At 48.4% G+C, this 16,940-nt stretch overlaps 1 protein-coding gene across 2 annotated transcripts in view; it reads left to right on the forward strand.

Annotated features, from left to right (window-relative positions):
- Positions 1-16,563, forward strand: part of LOC143824361 (uncharacterized) — a 30,656-nt gene extending 14,093 nt beyond the window's left edge. The window contains exons 7-14 of one of the 2 annotated variants that reach the window (XM_077311562.1): positions 909-1,131; positions 3,058-3,181; positions 5,774-5,942; positions 7,383-7,561; positions 9,530-9,673; positions 12,618-12,779; positions 15,126-15,235; positions 15,732-16,563. In XM_077311562.1, coding sequence (XP_077167677.1) covers positions 909-1,131; positions 3,058-3,181; positions 5,774-5,942; positions 7,383-7,561; positions 9,530-9,673; positions 12,618-12,779; positions 15,126-15,235; positions 15,732-15,774 — 1,154 coding nt within the window. In that variant the 3' untranslated portion in view covers positions 15,775-16,563. Of the gene's footprint in view, positions 1-908; positions 1,132-3,057; positions 3,182-5,773; positions 5,943-7,382; positions 7,562-9,529; positions 9,674-12,617; positions 12,954-15,125; positions 15,236-15,731 lie in introns of those variants that run through there. The other variant, XM_077311561.1, reaches the window with a different exon arrangement.
- Positions 16,564-16,940: the final 377 nt, after the last annotated feature.

A 16,940-nucleotide genomic window follows, 5' to 3' on the forward strand; every position in this document is an offset into this window, starting at 1 on the left:
GTAAGATGCGGGAGGCAGCCAATCACTCAGTCATTTAGCGATTTCATTGTGGAGAAAGAGACTCGGCCGGTAGAGCAGCAGGGGAATGGGGCTCCAGGGACATCCAGTGATGTCAGCAGCCATCCGGAAAGGCCGTGTAGCTCCAGGGATCCCTGGGTTAGGGGATGGATGGACTTGGCAAGGAAGAAAGTCACATTCTGCTTTGGTCTTCAGACCAACAAAATCTCAGCATGTGGAACTTCCTGGAGACACCATCACAGGGAACAGGAGAAAAGTGACGGCTGTCAAAGTTTGGCAAACCTTAGACAAAGAAAAAAAAAGAGCCTTTTGTGGCGCAGAGCGGTAAGGCAGCAGACATGCAGTCTGAAAGCTTTGCCCATGAGGCTAGGAGTTCAATCCCAGCAGCTGGCTCAAGATTGACTCAGCCTTCCTTCCATCCGAGGTCGGTAAAATGAGTACCCAGCTTGCTGGGGGGTAAACGGTAATGAGTCTGCCAAGAAAACGCTGGAGGGCATCACCCCAAGGGTCAGACATGATCCGGTGCTTGCACAGGGGATACCTTTACCTTTAGACAAAAAAGAGAGTGGGAAATCGACCAAGCTGTCATCACTGAAGCTAACTAAACCGGTCCTGATCTATGCCTAGGTAGCAGATCACCGGTATGATAAAAGGAATATTTTTTTTAAAAAAGGAATTGATTTACTTCAGTATTTGATGTTCCCATCTGAAATTAATGTGGGTCCTTCAGGTCTTCATGCTTGATTGATATACATTATTGTTCCGTCTCAGATATTTGTAATTCTTTGGAGTGTTGCTGCCATGTTTTTTATTGTTGTTTTAAACCGGCAACATATTTGCTTTCTGTTACTAATTAGAAGTCACGTTGTCAATATTTGGGTTTCTTACAGATGGGCGTATCAGACCCGTGACGGACCCTTCTGTTCTCAGTTGCCCAGAGAGTGACTTACTCGGGGGTTTGCTGTGTGCCATCATCGCTCGACGATCGGAGAACCTGTCAACGGTGTGTCAAAGGCTCCGCGGAAAACTGCTTCCCAAGCAGCTTCGTGAATTCATTTGGATTATTAAGCTCCTGGGGGCAGGCTCTAGAAGTCCCATGGGCAAAACGTTGGCGTAAGTATCGATAAGGACCACGAGGGGCTTGGCTGCGGGGTTGCTCTTCCGAGGGAGGGATCTGCCGTAACAACAGCATGAGTGCCTTCTATGTGCAGGGCTGCAAATTTTAATCCCTAGTGCCTCTTGCTAAAAGGAGGTCGCCAGCACTGGGGAAGAGTTTTCTCTGCCGGAGGCTTTGGGGATCTGCTGTCAGTCAGAGTAGGAAAAATAGGCCAGGGTTCATAGAATCAGAGAGTTGGAAGGGAGCTCCTGGTCATCTAGTCCAACCCTCTACACTATGCAGGACACTCAACCCTATCACTCATCCCCTGTAACCTGCCACCCCCTTGAACCTTCACAGAATCAGCCTCTCCATCAGGTGGCTATCCAGCCTCTGTTTAAAAATCTCCAAAGATGGAGAACCCACCACCTCCCAAGGAAGCTTGTTCCACTGAGGAACCGCTCTAACTGCCAGGAACTTCTTCTGAAAGTTTAGACGGAATTCCTTTTTAATTAATTTTATCCCATCGGTTCTGGTCCATCCCTCCGGGGCAAGAGAGAACAACTCTGCTCCATCCTCGAAGATGGTTATCAGATCCCCTCTCAGTTGTCTCCTCTCCAGTCTAAACAGACCAAGCTCCCCCAATCTTTCCTCATACGTCTTGGTCGCATTATCTATACAAACCCTTCAGCATCTTTATTGCCCTCCTCTGGACATGCTCCAGTTTGTCTACATCCCTCTTCAACTGGGGTGCCCAAAACTGAACACAGGACTCCAAGTGAGGCTGAACCAGAGCAGAGTAAAGCGATACCATCACCTCTTGTAATCTGGACATCATACTCCATTTGATGCAGCCCAAAATCTCCCCATAACTAGCGTTCCAAGATTCGCTGCTTCCAAAATGGAATTTCCACTTACCTATTGTGGCCTGTTGTAGGCCCATTCCGCACGTGTCGTATAATACACTGTGCTGGATTTTCCTGTGCAGAACAGGATAATCTACTTCTCAAGTGCTTTGAAAGCGCATTGTCCAACGTGAGGATGCTTCCTGATCTTTTATTAATGCAGCTCCATTTTAAAGTAATCAGAGCTAGCTTCCCTTACCACGTCCTGTGGCAGTAGATTCTATAAGCTTATTAAATCTTGTATGACGAGATCTTTCCTTATTGTCTGTACAGCTCATGAGTATAATTGGCTGTTAGGCCCTTCATTGTGGCACCACACTGGTTGACATCCTGATACAGGTGCTTAAAGGTCAAAACTAGTATCATTAATATCTCGAGGCACAACTCAGAGTCCTTTTGAACCCATGCTTAGCTCTTCTTTTTGAAATCTCTGCAACTTACATGTAATAGAAGAAGAGTTGGTTTTTATACCACGCTTTTCACTTCCTGAAGGACTCTCAAAGCAGCTGACAATTGCATTCCCTTCCTCTCCCCACAACAGACCCCCTGTGAGGTAGGTGAGACCGAGAGAGCTTTGAGAACTGTGACTAGGACAACCAGCTGGCTGCATGTGGAGGAGGAGCAGGGTTCTCCAGATTAGAGGCCACTGCTCTTAACCGCCACACTATGCAGGCAGTCTGGTATCTAGAATGTTGCTGGACTTCTTCATTGTGGTGGTTGGTAGCCATTTTTGCTTTAGGATGATAACCCAAAAGCAGACCCCTCCCGAGATAGGCAGTGGTCCACCTAGTCCCACATCTTCTTTCATCAGGGAGCCCCCAGAAGGCCAGCAAACTGGCATAGAGGGCAAAGTCTCTCCTTGTTGTTGCCTTCAAGTAAGTGGTTATTCCCAGGCCTGCTGCCTCTGAACAGGGCGGATCCACTGAGTCATCATGGCTAATAGGCACCAGCGGGCCCTTCATCCACGAATTGGTTGAATCGTCTTCTAAACACACACACGTGTTTTTAAAAACATATCGTTGTTGTTAATCATCTCAGATCTAGTGAGAGGGAAGCCAGAGCGAGCTTTGGGCGTACAGTGGCACGACGGACTGCAGAACTGAAGCTGCGGACTGCCACTCGGTCACCCGTTTCAGGCCTCATTGAAAATGCAGTGGTGGAGGTGAGTTTGGAAGACTGTAGAAAAGCTCTGGGCTCCACCGCAGGAGCGGTTGTCTTGTCCAGCAGCCGCAGTCTGCCTGGGGTCATGCAGGGACCGGCTGTTGCCCCTGGCTAACCTCTACCCAATTTTGCTATTAGCCACTGGCTTCCTTGTCTCAGTAATTAGCATTTGAAAAGAGTTCCCTGTGATCTTCAGCACTTCTTTCTGAGCCTCAGGAGATACATGTCCCTTGCAAGCTACTTGCCTCATGTTTTGGTTCAACCATGTGAGCTGAACTCGTGTCCTTATTGGGGGTACTTTTTAAAAATCAAGCGTGTGCCTTTTCATTAATGTGTTTTCTTCACGGCTCTCAAAGAGGGTCCCACAATTCCCTCTTTGGGAGCCCCTCGGATGGGACCCCTTGGTGCAATCTTATTGAAACATGCAGGGGAGCTCCGGGAGGGTCTTGCCTGAGTCCCCTGCGAGTTTCAGGAAGATTGCACCAGGGGGTCCCATCCGAGGGGCTCCCAAACACCTTTTCCCATAGAAGTCTATGGGAAATCAAGTTAAAACCAGAGATTTCCGAACCTCCATTCTATTCAAAGGAGCAGATAGGGGATGAGACGGGATCCTCCCGGAAGGCTCGGCAGCGCAGCGCCCTCTGGCAGGGGGAAGGGCCCCTCCCCACGAGCAAGGACCCCGACGCCAGCGGCAGCCTGCCGAGCACAGAGGACGTCATTCGGAAGACGGAGCAGATCACCAAGAACATCCAGGAGCTCCTCTTTGGGAGCCCCTAGGATGGGACCCCTTGGTCCAATCTTCTTGAGACTTGAAGGGGAGTCAGGGAAGACCCTCCCTGAGCTCCCCGAGAAGTTTCAGGGGTGTAACTTACACCTCCTCTCCCCCAGCCCCAGGGAAAGGCGAGGGAAGTCATTGACTTGCATTGGCTCCGAATCGATTCAGACGGCTCCGAAGAGGGAATCATTTCAGAATGTTGTTCCCAGATCATTTAGGTCGAAGGACAAAACCAGCTCTTTCATTCCCAAAGCTGAGAATTATTTAAAACCTCTCTTAAACCCCGCAACAGAAGCAAGGTAGACTAATTTGTCGTCACCGTTTTTATAATAAACAAGGCGTGAAGTGTTTAATGCCTGCTTAAAAGGAAGAAAGATTTGATACTGAACATGCCGAGCTTTCAAAACCGCCATATTTGAACTGGACCTTAGCCTCATCCACACGGCAACAATGGAGAACGCATGGCTGGCAGCAGAAATTCTGCCTCCAGCGTGGTACATAGCAGAAGAGGCACACCACCTGGGACGGAATACCTTGATGGAGTCTGCTGCAACACGTGCATGTATCGTACAAAAACGATGGCAGAGAACTGTTGTTTTATTCATACATCATTTGGTGCAGATATAATTGATTGCACTGTTAAAATTTAATGTGATTCATAGTAAAAAGACAAAGCGAATGAATGGGTCCTGTGATTCCTATTAAATGTAGGAAGATCCATGGCTTCTATGCCGCTTTTCTATACCCGAAGGAGGCTCAAAGCGGCTTTCAATCGCCTTACCTTTCTTCTTCCCACAACAGACACCCTGTGAGACAGGTGAGGCTGAGAGAGCCCTGAGATTACTGAAAAAGAATTGGTTCTTCTATGCTGCTTTTCTATACTTGAAGGAGGCTCAAAGCGGCTTACAATCGCCTTCCCTTTCCTCTCCCCACAACAGAGCCTGAAAGAGCCCTGATCCTATGCTCTGCTAGAACAGCCTTATCAGTGCTGTGACTAGCCCAAGGTCACCCAAATGGCTTCATGTAGGGGAGGAGCCAGGAATCAAAGCCGGTTCACCAGATTAGAAGTCCACGCTCCTAACCGCTACACCAAGCTGGCTTGGAGGGAGGGATCGGATCAGGTCCACACCATGGACTAGGCGGGCATTTGTTCTCCTTAGAATCCGTTTTCCTGACTGCTATCAGCCTACTGTAATTGCTATGAGCTCCATCAGGGCCAGTTTAGCTCATTAAAAAAAAGCTGGTCGCCCGTGAGAATGAAGAATCCTCTCTAGCTGAAAGAAGTGGGAGCCTTAATCAAGGCGGCTCTTTCCTCTTTAGTGGCAAAAATGATTTATGCATACAGAGAGGTGACAACAAGGACAGCAGGAAAGTGATTTTGAGGACCGTTTGCTTTTTTCGCCCAATTTGGAAGGTGGTGTTAAAATTCAGTATGTTGTCGCGGCTGTCAAGGTAGAGATGTATTAATGTGGTATCGTGTTGACTCGCATTAATTTGAGTAGTAAAGTACTTTCCTGGTGCAGTCGCAATAAGAGTTACACTTTTCTAATGAGGCTTATTGGCTTCAGCATTGTTGGAATGGGGTAACTCTGCTTAGGACAGGCCTGTCACATATGGCCACTTCTCACAACTAGGTACTAAAACAGGGGTAGTCAAACTGCGGCCCTCCAGATGTCCATGGACTACAATTCCCAGGAGCCACTGCCAGCATTCGCTGGCAGGGGCTCCTGGGAATTGTAGTCCATGGACATCTGGAGGGCCGCAGTTTGACTACCCCTGTACTAAAACATAACTGTTTCCCCAACTTCTTCCTGATAGAAATACAGCAAGACCCCCTGCCTGAGTCATTTTGCTACCAATGAACAGATGATCATAGAGTCCACTAAAACTTTAAACGTCTTGTACGTCTTCAATAGGATCTACGAACCGTACCTCATCCACTGGTTGTTTCCTCTGCAGATGGCATTTCAGGAAATAACACCAACAGGTAAATAAGTTATAGCGAAACATCACCATTGTCTTCTCCTCCTCGTGTCTTCCCTTAGGGGAGACCTTCAAGCACTTCTGAATCAGCCAGAATGTACTGTTGACATGCCTACACACTAGAAGGAAAACCCGTTTTAAAAATGGCCTGGGGGCTCTTGTGCCCACCACCAGCTCTCCTGGCATCCAGGAGGTCAGCAAGAGCGGGATGGGCATCACAGAGTGTGTCCGATTGGCTTTTCCCACCCTCTTTTGATGGCCAGGATGTTGGTAAGAACACTGGGTGGTGTGAAGGGTGCCCAGTTGGACTTCCTCATCCTCCTCCACCGCGCCCGGTCAGGCTTCCCTGCCGTCTTCTGGTAGCTAGGAGGCCAGGGAGAGCAGCGGAGGGGGAGGAAGAGGAGGAGGATGGGTCGGAGAAGAGCCTCTGATTGGTCCTCTGTGGGGGATAGCTCTCACCCTATTGGGGGCATGTCCCCCACTGAGGGATAATCAGAAGTTCAGCACATCATCAGAAGTACCTGATGTGGTTTCTTATGTGGTATGATATATATTCAAATAAGTCATGAACAGTAGAGTAGGAGACTACCAAGGAATACTAGAGGTGGGCAAACTACCCCTGAGCATCTCTTGCCTTCAAAACACTATGAAGTTGCCATGAGCCAGCTGTGACTTGATGACAAAAAAGAAAGCAAAGGTATCCCACACATGAATATTGCATCTCCTGGGGCATTGTACAGGACACACTCAATATCCCCAGCCCAGGAGCTGCCTTGTACTGAGCCAGGCTGTAGACAAGCTACACATGCCCACCCAGGGCTGCTCCCCTTCCCACCCCATCCAGGCCCGTCATTGGCCATTTTTGGAGGAGGGGAGTTCGACATGACCATGTGGGGTCATAAAGGTATCCCCTGTGCACGCACCGAGTCATGTCTGACCCTTGGGGTGACGCCCCCGAGCTTTTTCATGGCAGACTCAATCCGGGGTGGTTTGCCAGTGCCTTCCCCAGTCATTACCATTTACCCCCCAGCAAGCTGGGTACTCATTTTACCGACCTCGGAAGGATGGAAGGCTGAGTCAACCTTGAGCCGGCTGCTGGGATTGAACTCCCAGCCTCATGGGCAAAGCTTTCAGATGGCTGCCTTACCACTCTGCGCCACAAGAGGCTCTATGTGGGGTCATATCACCCGATAAAAGTTTAACAATTAAAAAAAACATTCAAAACTTAATTAACCCAACCATTCAGGAAACCCTTCCAGGGCTGTCAAGAAACCCCAGGGTTTCATGCAACCCTGGTTGAGGAAGCCTGCAGTATGTATATATATCATTTCTGCATTGGGTAACATTCCATGTTGATACTTAACTTTGTTCCAGATTTTCACTAGGTTACAATTTCTTAATCCTGTTAACGTTATTAACAGGAAGTCTCTTAATTTGATTTTAGATGAACATCCCTATGAATTAGCCATGTACCTGTGGTCCCTGAGCCAGAACCTGTTCCCAAAGTGGGCAGAAATCTATGCTGTGGCAGATTCCGTGATGAGCTTTCTAGAGAGAGATGATGCCGCATTCTTCAGTCACCTCTGGAGTTCTTTCAAAAGGAATATCACCATTGATCCAAAAGTAAATTTCTGAAAACTCTGTCCAACTGTAGAAGAAGAAGAGTTGGTTCTTATATGCCGCTTTTCTCTACCAGGAGTCTCAAAGCAGCTTCCAATCGCCTTCCCTTTCCTCTCCCCACCATAGACACCCTGTGAGGTGGGTGAGACTGAGAGAGTCCTGACATTACTGCTCGGTTAGAACAGCTCTATCAGTACTGTGACTAACCCTAGGTCACCCAGCTGGATGCAATGTGGAGGAGGAGCGGGGAATCAAACCCGGCTCGCCAAATCAGAAGTCAGCGCTCCTAACCACTACACCAAGCAGACCATCTGGGCATCAACAGGAGCCTTTAGGGTGGCTGGCCGGACTGCTGGTAGCCCTCCCAGTGACAGGAAATATACGTGTAAGCTTTCTTGCACTGCCTCTGGTCTTTTTAAAAATCTAGTAGCACCTCTAAGACCAACAAAGATTTGTTCTATGGATATATTTATTTCTAACTGGAAACTGGTCAAGGGGGAACTTGTGAGACTAGCAGGGGGAGAACCCCATCCTCCCTCTGCTCCTCAGACTGCCCACTTTCCAGGTTCCCTTCCCCCACCAGCAAGCCAGGATCCTTGTTGCTTCCATGGCTCATGTGGGGCTACTCCTTCCTTTCCCCACTTGCCTCTCTGCAGCTCAAAGGGCACTGGTGGTGGTTCCCACTCCTCTCTCGCTAGGCCTCCTATCTGAGCCACCACGAACCTGCCCCTCCTCCCCTGTCTGCCGGCCAGCACCACCGCCACCTGTTATAGCTGCTGAGAATTCCCCTTGTGGAACAACAGCTGGTCCTCCCTGCAGGCCCTGCCAGCTCAGGGGCAAGATGTATCCAATCACACCCCCTGCCCATTTCCATAGGCACCCCTCCACAGCTCATGCAGAAACCGGGAGGGCGGTGGCAGCTCCTCCTCCATGCGCACCTCCGTGGCTCCTACGGTTCCACCTCTTCCTTCCCTGCTCCAGCCACCTGCCCAGCATGGGTGAAGCAGGCCCAGTGGAGGGGTGCTGTCTATGCAAGTGCAGGCAATTGATATCTGTGGGGAGGGGAAGGATTTAAATCCTGTTCTGTTTTTTAAGTTTTTGGATTTTCCTGTAATCCTAGGAGTTTCCACAAGTTTGTAAAAAGATGGCTTTTCCCCCTCTACATGGCCTGAATCTACAGATTTAAGCATCCACGAATCATGGGGTCATGTTGGGAATGAGAGATATTGATCACTCATATAAATTAGACAAGTAAAAAAACTTCTCATGGCCACTCACTAACAAGATAGGGGTTTTTCTCCCCTTTCCCTGTATGAAATAAAATATGGCTTTGTCAATTAGCTAAAAGAAAAGAAACCAAAGGTCTGATGAGGACGGAGATGCTGTAAGAGGCAAGAAAGCTGAGAGAAACTGAGAAATGGGAAAGCTTGAGGGAAGAGGATTTCCTAGTTAATCCATCTCCTATCATTCCTTGCGGGTTCCCAAGGTTGTCTTTCTTCTTTCTCAGTTCAAAAATGCATTGTGTAAACGGGCCAGATGAAGCAGGCTCAGCGACCCTTTTGGCCATTGTCTGTCTCTAAAGGTAAAGGTATCCCCTGTGCAAGCAACAGGTCATGTCTGACCCCTGGGGTGACGCCCTCTAGCGTTTTCTTGGCAGACTCAATACGGGGTGGTTTGCCAGTGCCTTCCCCAGTCATTACCGTTTACCCCCCAGCAAGCTGGGTACTCATTTTACCGACCTCGGAAGGATGGAAGGCTGAGTCAACCTTGAGCCGGCTGCTGGGATTGAACTCCCAGCCTCATGGGCAAAGCTGTCAGACGGCTGCCTTACCACTCTGCGCCACAAGAGGCTCATTGTCTGTCTCTACCATGTGGCTGATCTTGCTTCTTTCAAAAAGCCAGAGAAGCCGCGGGTCTAGACTGAGTCCAGTTTGCCCTTTCACAATAGGGTGTCTGCCCTTTCTTTGCTAGGATTTCTTGGTGAATCCGACACTCCCGGAAGAAGCCAGTGCTCAGCAGATCTTGCCATTTGAGAAGAGAGGTCAGCCAACGCCAAACAGAGCCAAGGAGTGGCAGGCCAACCCAGGTTTTTTCCTTCGGAAGTGGATGGGTGAGGTAAAAAGAGGGCCTGGTTTACGGGAGGTAGTGACAGACATCACTGGGCAGCTGGTCTCTTTTCGCGACTGAAGGCATTGCTGTTTGGTTAGGGTAGCTGTTGAAAGCTGCCTTATTCCCCAAGCAGACCACTGGCTCATCTCACTCAAAACTGGCAGAGGCTCTCCAGAATTTCATGCAGAGAAAGCTGTTTCCTATCTAACACCGTTCAAGACAGCCAGGATTGACACACCCAGGAAGTTGCTCTGAATCAGACTGTCCATCCATCAGGATGGGTCCAGGCAGAGAACGTTTCTATCATCTACTGTCTGTGCTCTCCCAGTTGCCCAGGCTCCAGATTGGAGACCAAATCAGATTCAAGTTTTTCACCCTTACATTCAAGGCCCTAAATGAGCCTTTCTCAACTTTTTTACTGTCGAAAAATCCTGAAATATTCTTCAGGCTTTGAGAAACCCCAGAAGTGGTGTGATTGTGCAGAATATGGTGGGGAAGCAGAGCTGTGGACACGCCCAACTGAGGCCCCTCCCCTTCCCACCCCCTCCAGGCCCCTCATTGGCCATTTGGGGGGGGCAGGTCGACATGACCATATATGATCATATCACCCGATAAATGTTTAACAAAATTTTAAAATATATATAAAATTAATTCATGCCCAACCATTTGGGAAACCCAGAGCAGTCAAGAAACCCCAGGGCTTCACAAAACCCTGGTTGAGAAAGCCTAACATAATGTTTATAACATCTGGGGTCCTTGAATCTTCAGAACCACCTCCTCTCCCAAAACACGAATCATAGAATCATAGAGTTGGAAGGGACCTCCTGGGTTATCTAGTCCAACCCCCTGCACAATGCAGGACACTCACAACCCTATCGCTTATCCAGTGTAAATTGCCACCCCCTTGAGCCTTCACAGAATCAGGCAATAAAGATCTGCTTAGGGTCCGAAGATCAGGCAATAAATACCTGCTTAGGGTCCCCAGCTCCCAAAAGATAAAACTGGTCTCAACCAGGGCCAGGGCTTTCTTGGCCTTACCCCAGCCTGGGGGAAACACACTGCCTGAAAAGATCAGAGCCCTTCGGGATCTTAAACAATTCCAGAGGGCCTGCAAAACGGAGCTGTTCCAGCAGGCCTATGGTTGACGCCAGGCTATAACATCATGAGATGTTGGCCTCCCTGCTGAAAACATCCACCCAAAGGAACTCCTCCAAACTCAGGGAGACAAATAATAGGAGGCGTGGATGTGTGGGGTGGGGGAAGGGGTGGGAGAGCGCGGTGGGTGGGTGGCTGTGTGTGTGTGTGCGTGTGTGTGTGCGTGTCTGTGGGGGCGGGGAAGCGGGGGCGGCACGATGGGGGGCAGCCAGGGGATTTTTATGCGTGCGTCGGGGAGGGGCGGGGAAGCGGTGGCGGCGCGATCGCAGGGGGGGCGGCCAGGGGGGTTTGGCTGGTGAGTGTGTGTGTGTGTGTGTGTGTCTGAGCGCGGGGAAGCAGTGACGGCGCAATGGGGGGTGCGGGCAGGGGGGTTGTGTGTGTGTGTGTGTGTGTGTGTGTGTGTGTCTGGGCGAGGGGAAGCAAGCGGGGGGGACTCACTGTCGGGGAAGGCTGCCTCTCCTTGTGTGCAGTGAGTCCCCGGCCAGGCAAGGTGAGGTTGGGCCAAGCGGCCAATGGGGAGCCGGGCTTTGCGTGGCTCCCCATTGGCCACTTGGCCCTGAAGTTACACTCGGAGGGCCCAATCAGGAGCTGCTTCACGGCTCCTGATTGGGCCCTCCAAATTTTTATCCCGGACAGAGCCCACCCTTTCTCCTCCCCCTTAGGGCTTACTCTTTTATTTATTCCACTCCACAGGAGCGGTTAAATACATGTTTTGTTTTGAAATGCTGTTAACCACCCCGAGCTAAAAGGAATGGGGCGATACACAAATAAAATATGTATATATTTAACTGGAGGCACCAGGGCTTGAACCTGCAACCTTCTGTGTGCAAAGTCCTGTGTTTGAGACATATTTGCTGAATTACATGAAGTGCTAAATTTTAGTCCTTGGGGCTGGGAAGGTATCGGTTATAGCAGTTTTAAGCCACAAGGGGGCAATGTTGTAGCTACAGCCACAGCAGCACTCTTCAGCTTCAGTACACAGACTGGCAGATTACTCTTCGGAATTCTGACCGATTACAAAATATACTCAAGGCAAAGTCTAGAGCTGGGATTCCTAAACTGAGGGCTGTGAGAGAGCTGCTATTGCATCACAGAAAACCCCTCCCCAAATATTTACAGGTTCACCATTGAAGAGTCTGTGGCATTTCTGCGTGATGTATTGTTCTGGCTTTCGCAGATGTTAGGGGAGTTTTGCTGACTCTGTGCATTGGCAGTGGTAAAGTCACCTAGCAAAGCGGGGAAATAAGTTCCCACAGGGTACCCAGCTAAGCTGGTGAAAGAGGGTTCAAGACAGACAAAAGGAGATTGTGCTTCATACAGCAAGAGATTAAAATGTGGAATTCTCTGCCCGAGGACATCATGATGGCCACAGGCTTTGATAGCTTTCAAAGGGGATTGGATAGACTCCTGAAGGAGAGGCCCATCAGCGGCTACTAGTCATGGTGACTAAATGGAACCTCCACGTTGAGGGGCAGTAAACCTCTGAATGGTAGTGTCAGGAGGCAACATCAGGGCAACTACTATGTCCTGTTGTTGGCCCTCCTGGGGAAGTGGTTGGCCGCTGTGTGAGACAGGACGCTGGACTGGATGGATGGACCTTTGGTCTGACCTCTGGTCAGCTGGGCCGTTCTTACATTCTCCTGTACTCATGACTTGTGGCCAAATGTCTCCTATAGTTTGGCTCAAAGACCAAGTTCTTAGAGGGTTGTAAGACTGTTGACCAGTTTTACTTCAGAGAAGGGATGGGGCTTGGGGACTCTGGAGTAAATTTAGCTGTCTCTGCTGTTTGATGCAGGGGTTTGTCGGTGTTCTGAACTTCCCTGCCGTTCTATTGGTCTGGGACCAGCTCTTCATGCAGGACTGGGACGCCAACGTGATGCAGACTTTCTGCACCTCGATCCTTCTGTTGTTAAAGGATTCGTTCATGGCGGCTGACGACTACCCTGCGGTTAGAGAGGTGCGTGGATGCATGTTGTGGCTTTGCACCTTCTTCTTCTTCTCCTTCTTCTTCTTCTCCTTCTTCTCCTTCTTCTTCTTCTTCTTCTTCTTCTTCTTCTTCTTCTTCTTCTTCTTCTCCTGTGATCCTGTGAAGGTTCAAGGGGGGGAAGGTTACAGTGGATGAGCGAGAGGGTTGGGAGTGTCATGCATAGTGCAGGGGGTTGGACTAAATGACCCAGGAGGTCCCTTCCAACTTTGTGATTCTATGATTCTTCTTCTTCAAGCAAATAAGAGCAGCTTCTTTCGGTTTGGAGGTCACAAGCAGAGACGGGCTAGGAGCTGAGCTCCCCGATAGCAAGTCTTTACTTAGGCTCTCCCTTTGTTAGCCTTCCTTCCATATATTTTAATGCTGTTGAAAATTAGTCTGTCAGTTCTTTGGGCCACAACCCTAACTTTTCCTTCCCTCCGTCTGTATACTTATTTATTTAAATTTCTACTCCAACTTTTAACCTAGAAGCAGCTCCCACTACCTGTGGTGGCTTGACGGGGCCCAGTACATTGCAGGTTAAGAGCCCCAGTCATCACACCCTAATCGGTTGCCCACAGGGTCCAGTAAGAGTTGAGCTGAGGCTCTCACAATTTCTATTTTATGGTGTTATGATCTTGTTAAGTTATTATTGTTATAATATTATTGCTGTTACTGATGCCTGTCACCATGTGTTAATTGTATCCTTCCGTAAACTACCCTGAGCCCTTGGGGAGGGCGGTATATAAATATAATAATAATAAATAAATACGCCATTGAGCACATTTATGCCTCTTACACTGATTGGCTTGAGGGGTGTGATGGTGCTGGATATTTACAAACATTCCAACTTCTCAGTGAACAAAGCCCTTGGAATCGGGCAAGGGGACAGAACTGTCAAGAGATCAAGGGAGTACAGTCAATAGGTGTGGTGACACCGAGCAGGAAGAAGGCCGGCGAGCAGAACCTGGAGAAATAGGAGGCAGAGCCATGGAAAGGACAAAGGAGGGGCTAAAGTCTGAGGCAGGCAGAAAGTTGGCAAGGAGGGGTGGGGAGTATGAATCAAAGAGCCAAGGAGGATGCAGCGATGAATTAGTTCTAGGCTCATGGCTGCTGTTACTCCTTTAACAATTGCAAAGAAGAGGAATTCTGCCAGTAACAGCCTCTTTGGCCAACTTGGCATTCCCAAAGGGGCAATGAGGGCTGAGAAGAAGTGCTGGAGGGGAGGGGGGAAAAGACTGAATTTCACTTATTGATTGGAACTTGCAGGCCTCTCATGTTACTCAAAAGCGATATTGATGGGGGCAATATAAATAACAAAGACAATAATGTCATCGTTACACTTTGTATATGTGAACAAGACGAAGGAGATCAATGGGAAAATAAGCTCTGCAGACAAAATTGGGCCAGCTTTGTAGCTGTGGTAGGAGCAGTGGGAAAGGAAGCCAGGCTTCAGTGACATGCGTACTGGAAAAGGTCCATCAGCGGCTACTAGCCATGGTTACTAAAGGGAGCCTCCACACACACAACCAGTTTCTGAATATCAATGCCAGGAAGCATCATCAGAGGAAGGTCTCAACCTTTGTGCCCTCCTTTTGGCCAACTGGTTGACCACTGTGTGAGATGGGATGCTGGACTAGATGGTCCCCTGGTCTGATCCTGCAGGGCTGATGTTCTTATGTAGGCCTTTGCCTCTCTGCCCCATTGTTGGCCCTTCGGAAGAGCTGGTTGGCAGGATGCTGGACTAGATGGACCCCTGGTCTGACCCAGCAGGGCTCTACTGATGTTCTTATGAAGGCCTTGTACTCTCTGCCCTGTTGTTGGCCCTTCAGAGGAACAGTGTGTGTGATGGGGTGCTGGACTAGATGGACCACTAGTCTGATAGAGCAGGGCTCTTCTTGTGTTAAAATTTTCCAGCCGTGAAGGACTCCTCAAATGTATAAGATCATTAATGTTAGCTTTAGGGGTGCCAAATCTCTACTCTGAGGCTCACTTTTCTACCCCTGATCTGCTGGCTGGCAGGGGTATATCCTGCAAAAAGGAAAAAAACAACCAGGAAGGAATACCAGACGTTATAGCAATGTGCCTACATGACTTTGCTGTGACACAGAAGTGACAACAGTCTGTTTTTTGGACAAAATCCCTATGATAGAAGCTAAATCCCAAAACCAGAGCATTGCTCCCACATGTCTATATCTCTTCTGGGTCACCTTGGAAGTCATCTGGGCACATGGCTGAAATGTCAGTTGAAACTCCCTGCTCTCAGTAAGCCCCCTCCCCATCCTCCACCAGCTGTACTGGGCCATGTATTCAAATCTTTCTCCCTGCTCTCTTCTCCAGGTATTTCTCCTGTATCCTTCTCGCCTTCTCACGGCTGATATTCAGAAGGCCTGGATTCACTTGCAGCAAGGAGGCTTACCTGCTGACATTCCAGGTCATAACAGTCTAAGGTAGAGAGGCCTCGCAGGGTTGTTGTTTTCTTTCTTTGCTCTTTTAAGCTAACAGGTCTCAATGAGGACTGCATACCCTTCAAGACGGGAAAGTGCTGGGCCTGGATCTAGCGAAGTGAGGGTGACACAGAAGCAGAGGGCAGCTCCCTGCTTTCAAGAATGGCACAGTGCACTGGAAGCCATCTGGGGAGCAGGGTTTGAGCGCTCCAAGGAATCTGGATTACTGTATGCATTGCAGATTGGGGAGGCATTTTGACCTTAGCAGGATGTGGTAAGGCATCAGAGAAAGACCAGGAAGCCACTTGCGATCCTAATTTCCTCCCCCACACCCACCCACCGTGATGCAGGGTCCCCTGTGACCATTTGAATCTATTAGATCATGACGGCACCGTTGAAATAAAAACAGCAGTTCTGTCTGTTTTAAAAGAGGTGGGAAATGACCATTTCTCTGCTACTTCCACACCGTCTCCACTGTATCTCGTTTCTCTAATTTTAGGGACGGGGCTGCTGGCCTTCTCAGGGACTCCCAGCGACTATAGTCTTGGCCAGATCAACGTGGTGCTCGCAGAAGAGAGCTTCCTTCTGTGCCTAATCTACATGGAGGAGAAGAAAACGTAGCAAGAGAGAGCTCAGCCATTCAGTCCTGCGGCAGAGCTGCATTCGTTGACATGTTGCACAACGTTTAGATTTGATTCCCTTTGTGCGTCGACCATTACTTTAATTTTGGTGATTGAAATGATTTATCGCCAGCCTTCCTTACAGTCAGGGAGGGTCTCAAACGTTGGTCCATCAATACAAATCACACGTTGGCCTATCAATTAAAGTAGCCTGGTAAAACATCTCATTGAACAAACCCTTTCAGAAGCCTGCCCTGGGAATTACCTCCACTATCGAGATCATCGACTGAATACTAGCGGAAAGGAGAATGTCTTACAATCTCGATGAAAGCACAGATTTGTTGCTTAGATCTTTTTCAGAGACAGGGGCGTAAAGTCTAAGGATGCAGTGAAATTTCACAGCCCCGCCATTTCAAGAGGCTCCCCAGCCCCACACCTTCCACAATTTTCTGTGAATCAAACTAGCAAGCCTTTTGAATCACGTTTTGTCTCCTCCTGCTGAATTTGGCCCCATTAAATAAATCTGATTCGTAACCTTATTTTTGTGCCCTTCACATATCAATGCTGTGCCATTTAGAAACGGCATAAAAATGCAATGAAAGAAACAAATGAATTGGGAGCAACAGCCGCAAAAAATATTCAATTACAGGCGGTTCTGAATGAATATACCAACAGAAAAAAAGAACCTATCCCAGGCTATCAAAATCCATATACACATCAATAAAATATTAAACATCAAAACGTGTCTTATCTCTATTTTAATAATTAACGAAGCAACCAAAACAGACTCTAGATTTGTGACGTTTTCAATGTTGAATTTTCATCACTAGTTGTTTCCTAATTATAAAAAATTACAGTAATCTTTGTTGGTCTTAAAGGTGCTATTGGACTCTGATTTTGTAGTAAAAATAGTCAGTGAAAATTCCATCATAGTACAAAAGTGAATAAACTCAAGTTCCAAAAAAAACATACCTCCTATAATTGTCAAAATTATCCTTGTAAATTTCCAATATTCCAATATTTCTCCTAAAATTCAAAGTATAAGTATTAGCTCTAAACATAAATCATGCACATATTAATATAATTCA

Source organism: Paroedura picta, chromosome 15 (genome assembly GCF_049243985.1).
Source record: "Paroedura picta isolate Pp20150507F chromosome 15, Ppicta_v3.0, whole genome shotgun sequence".
NCBI lineage: Eukaryota > Metazoa > Chordata > Lepidosauria > Squamata > Gekkonidae > Paroedura > Paroedura picta.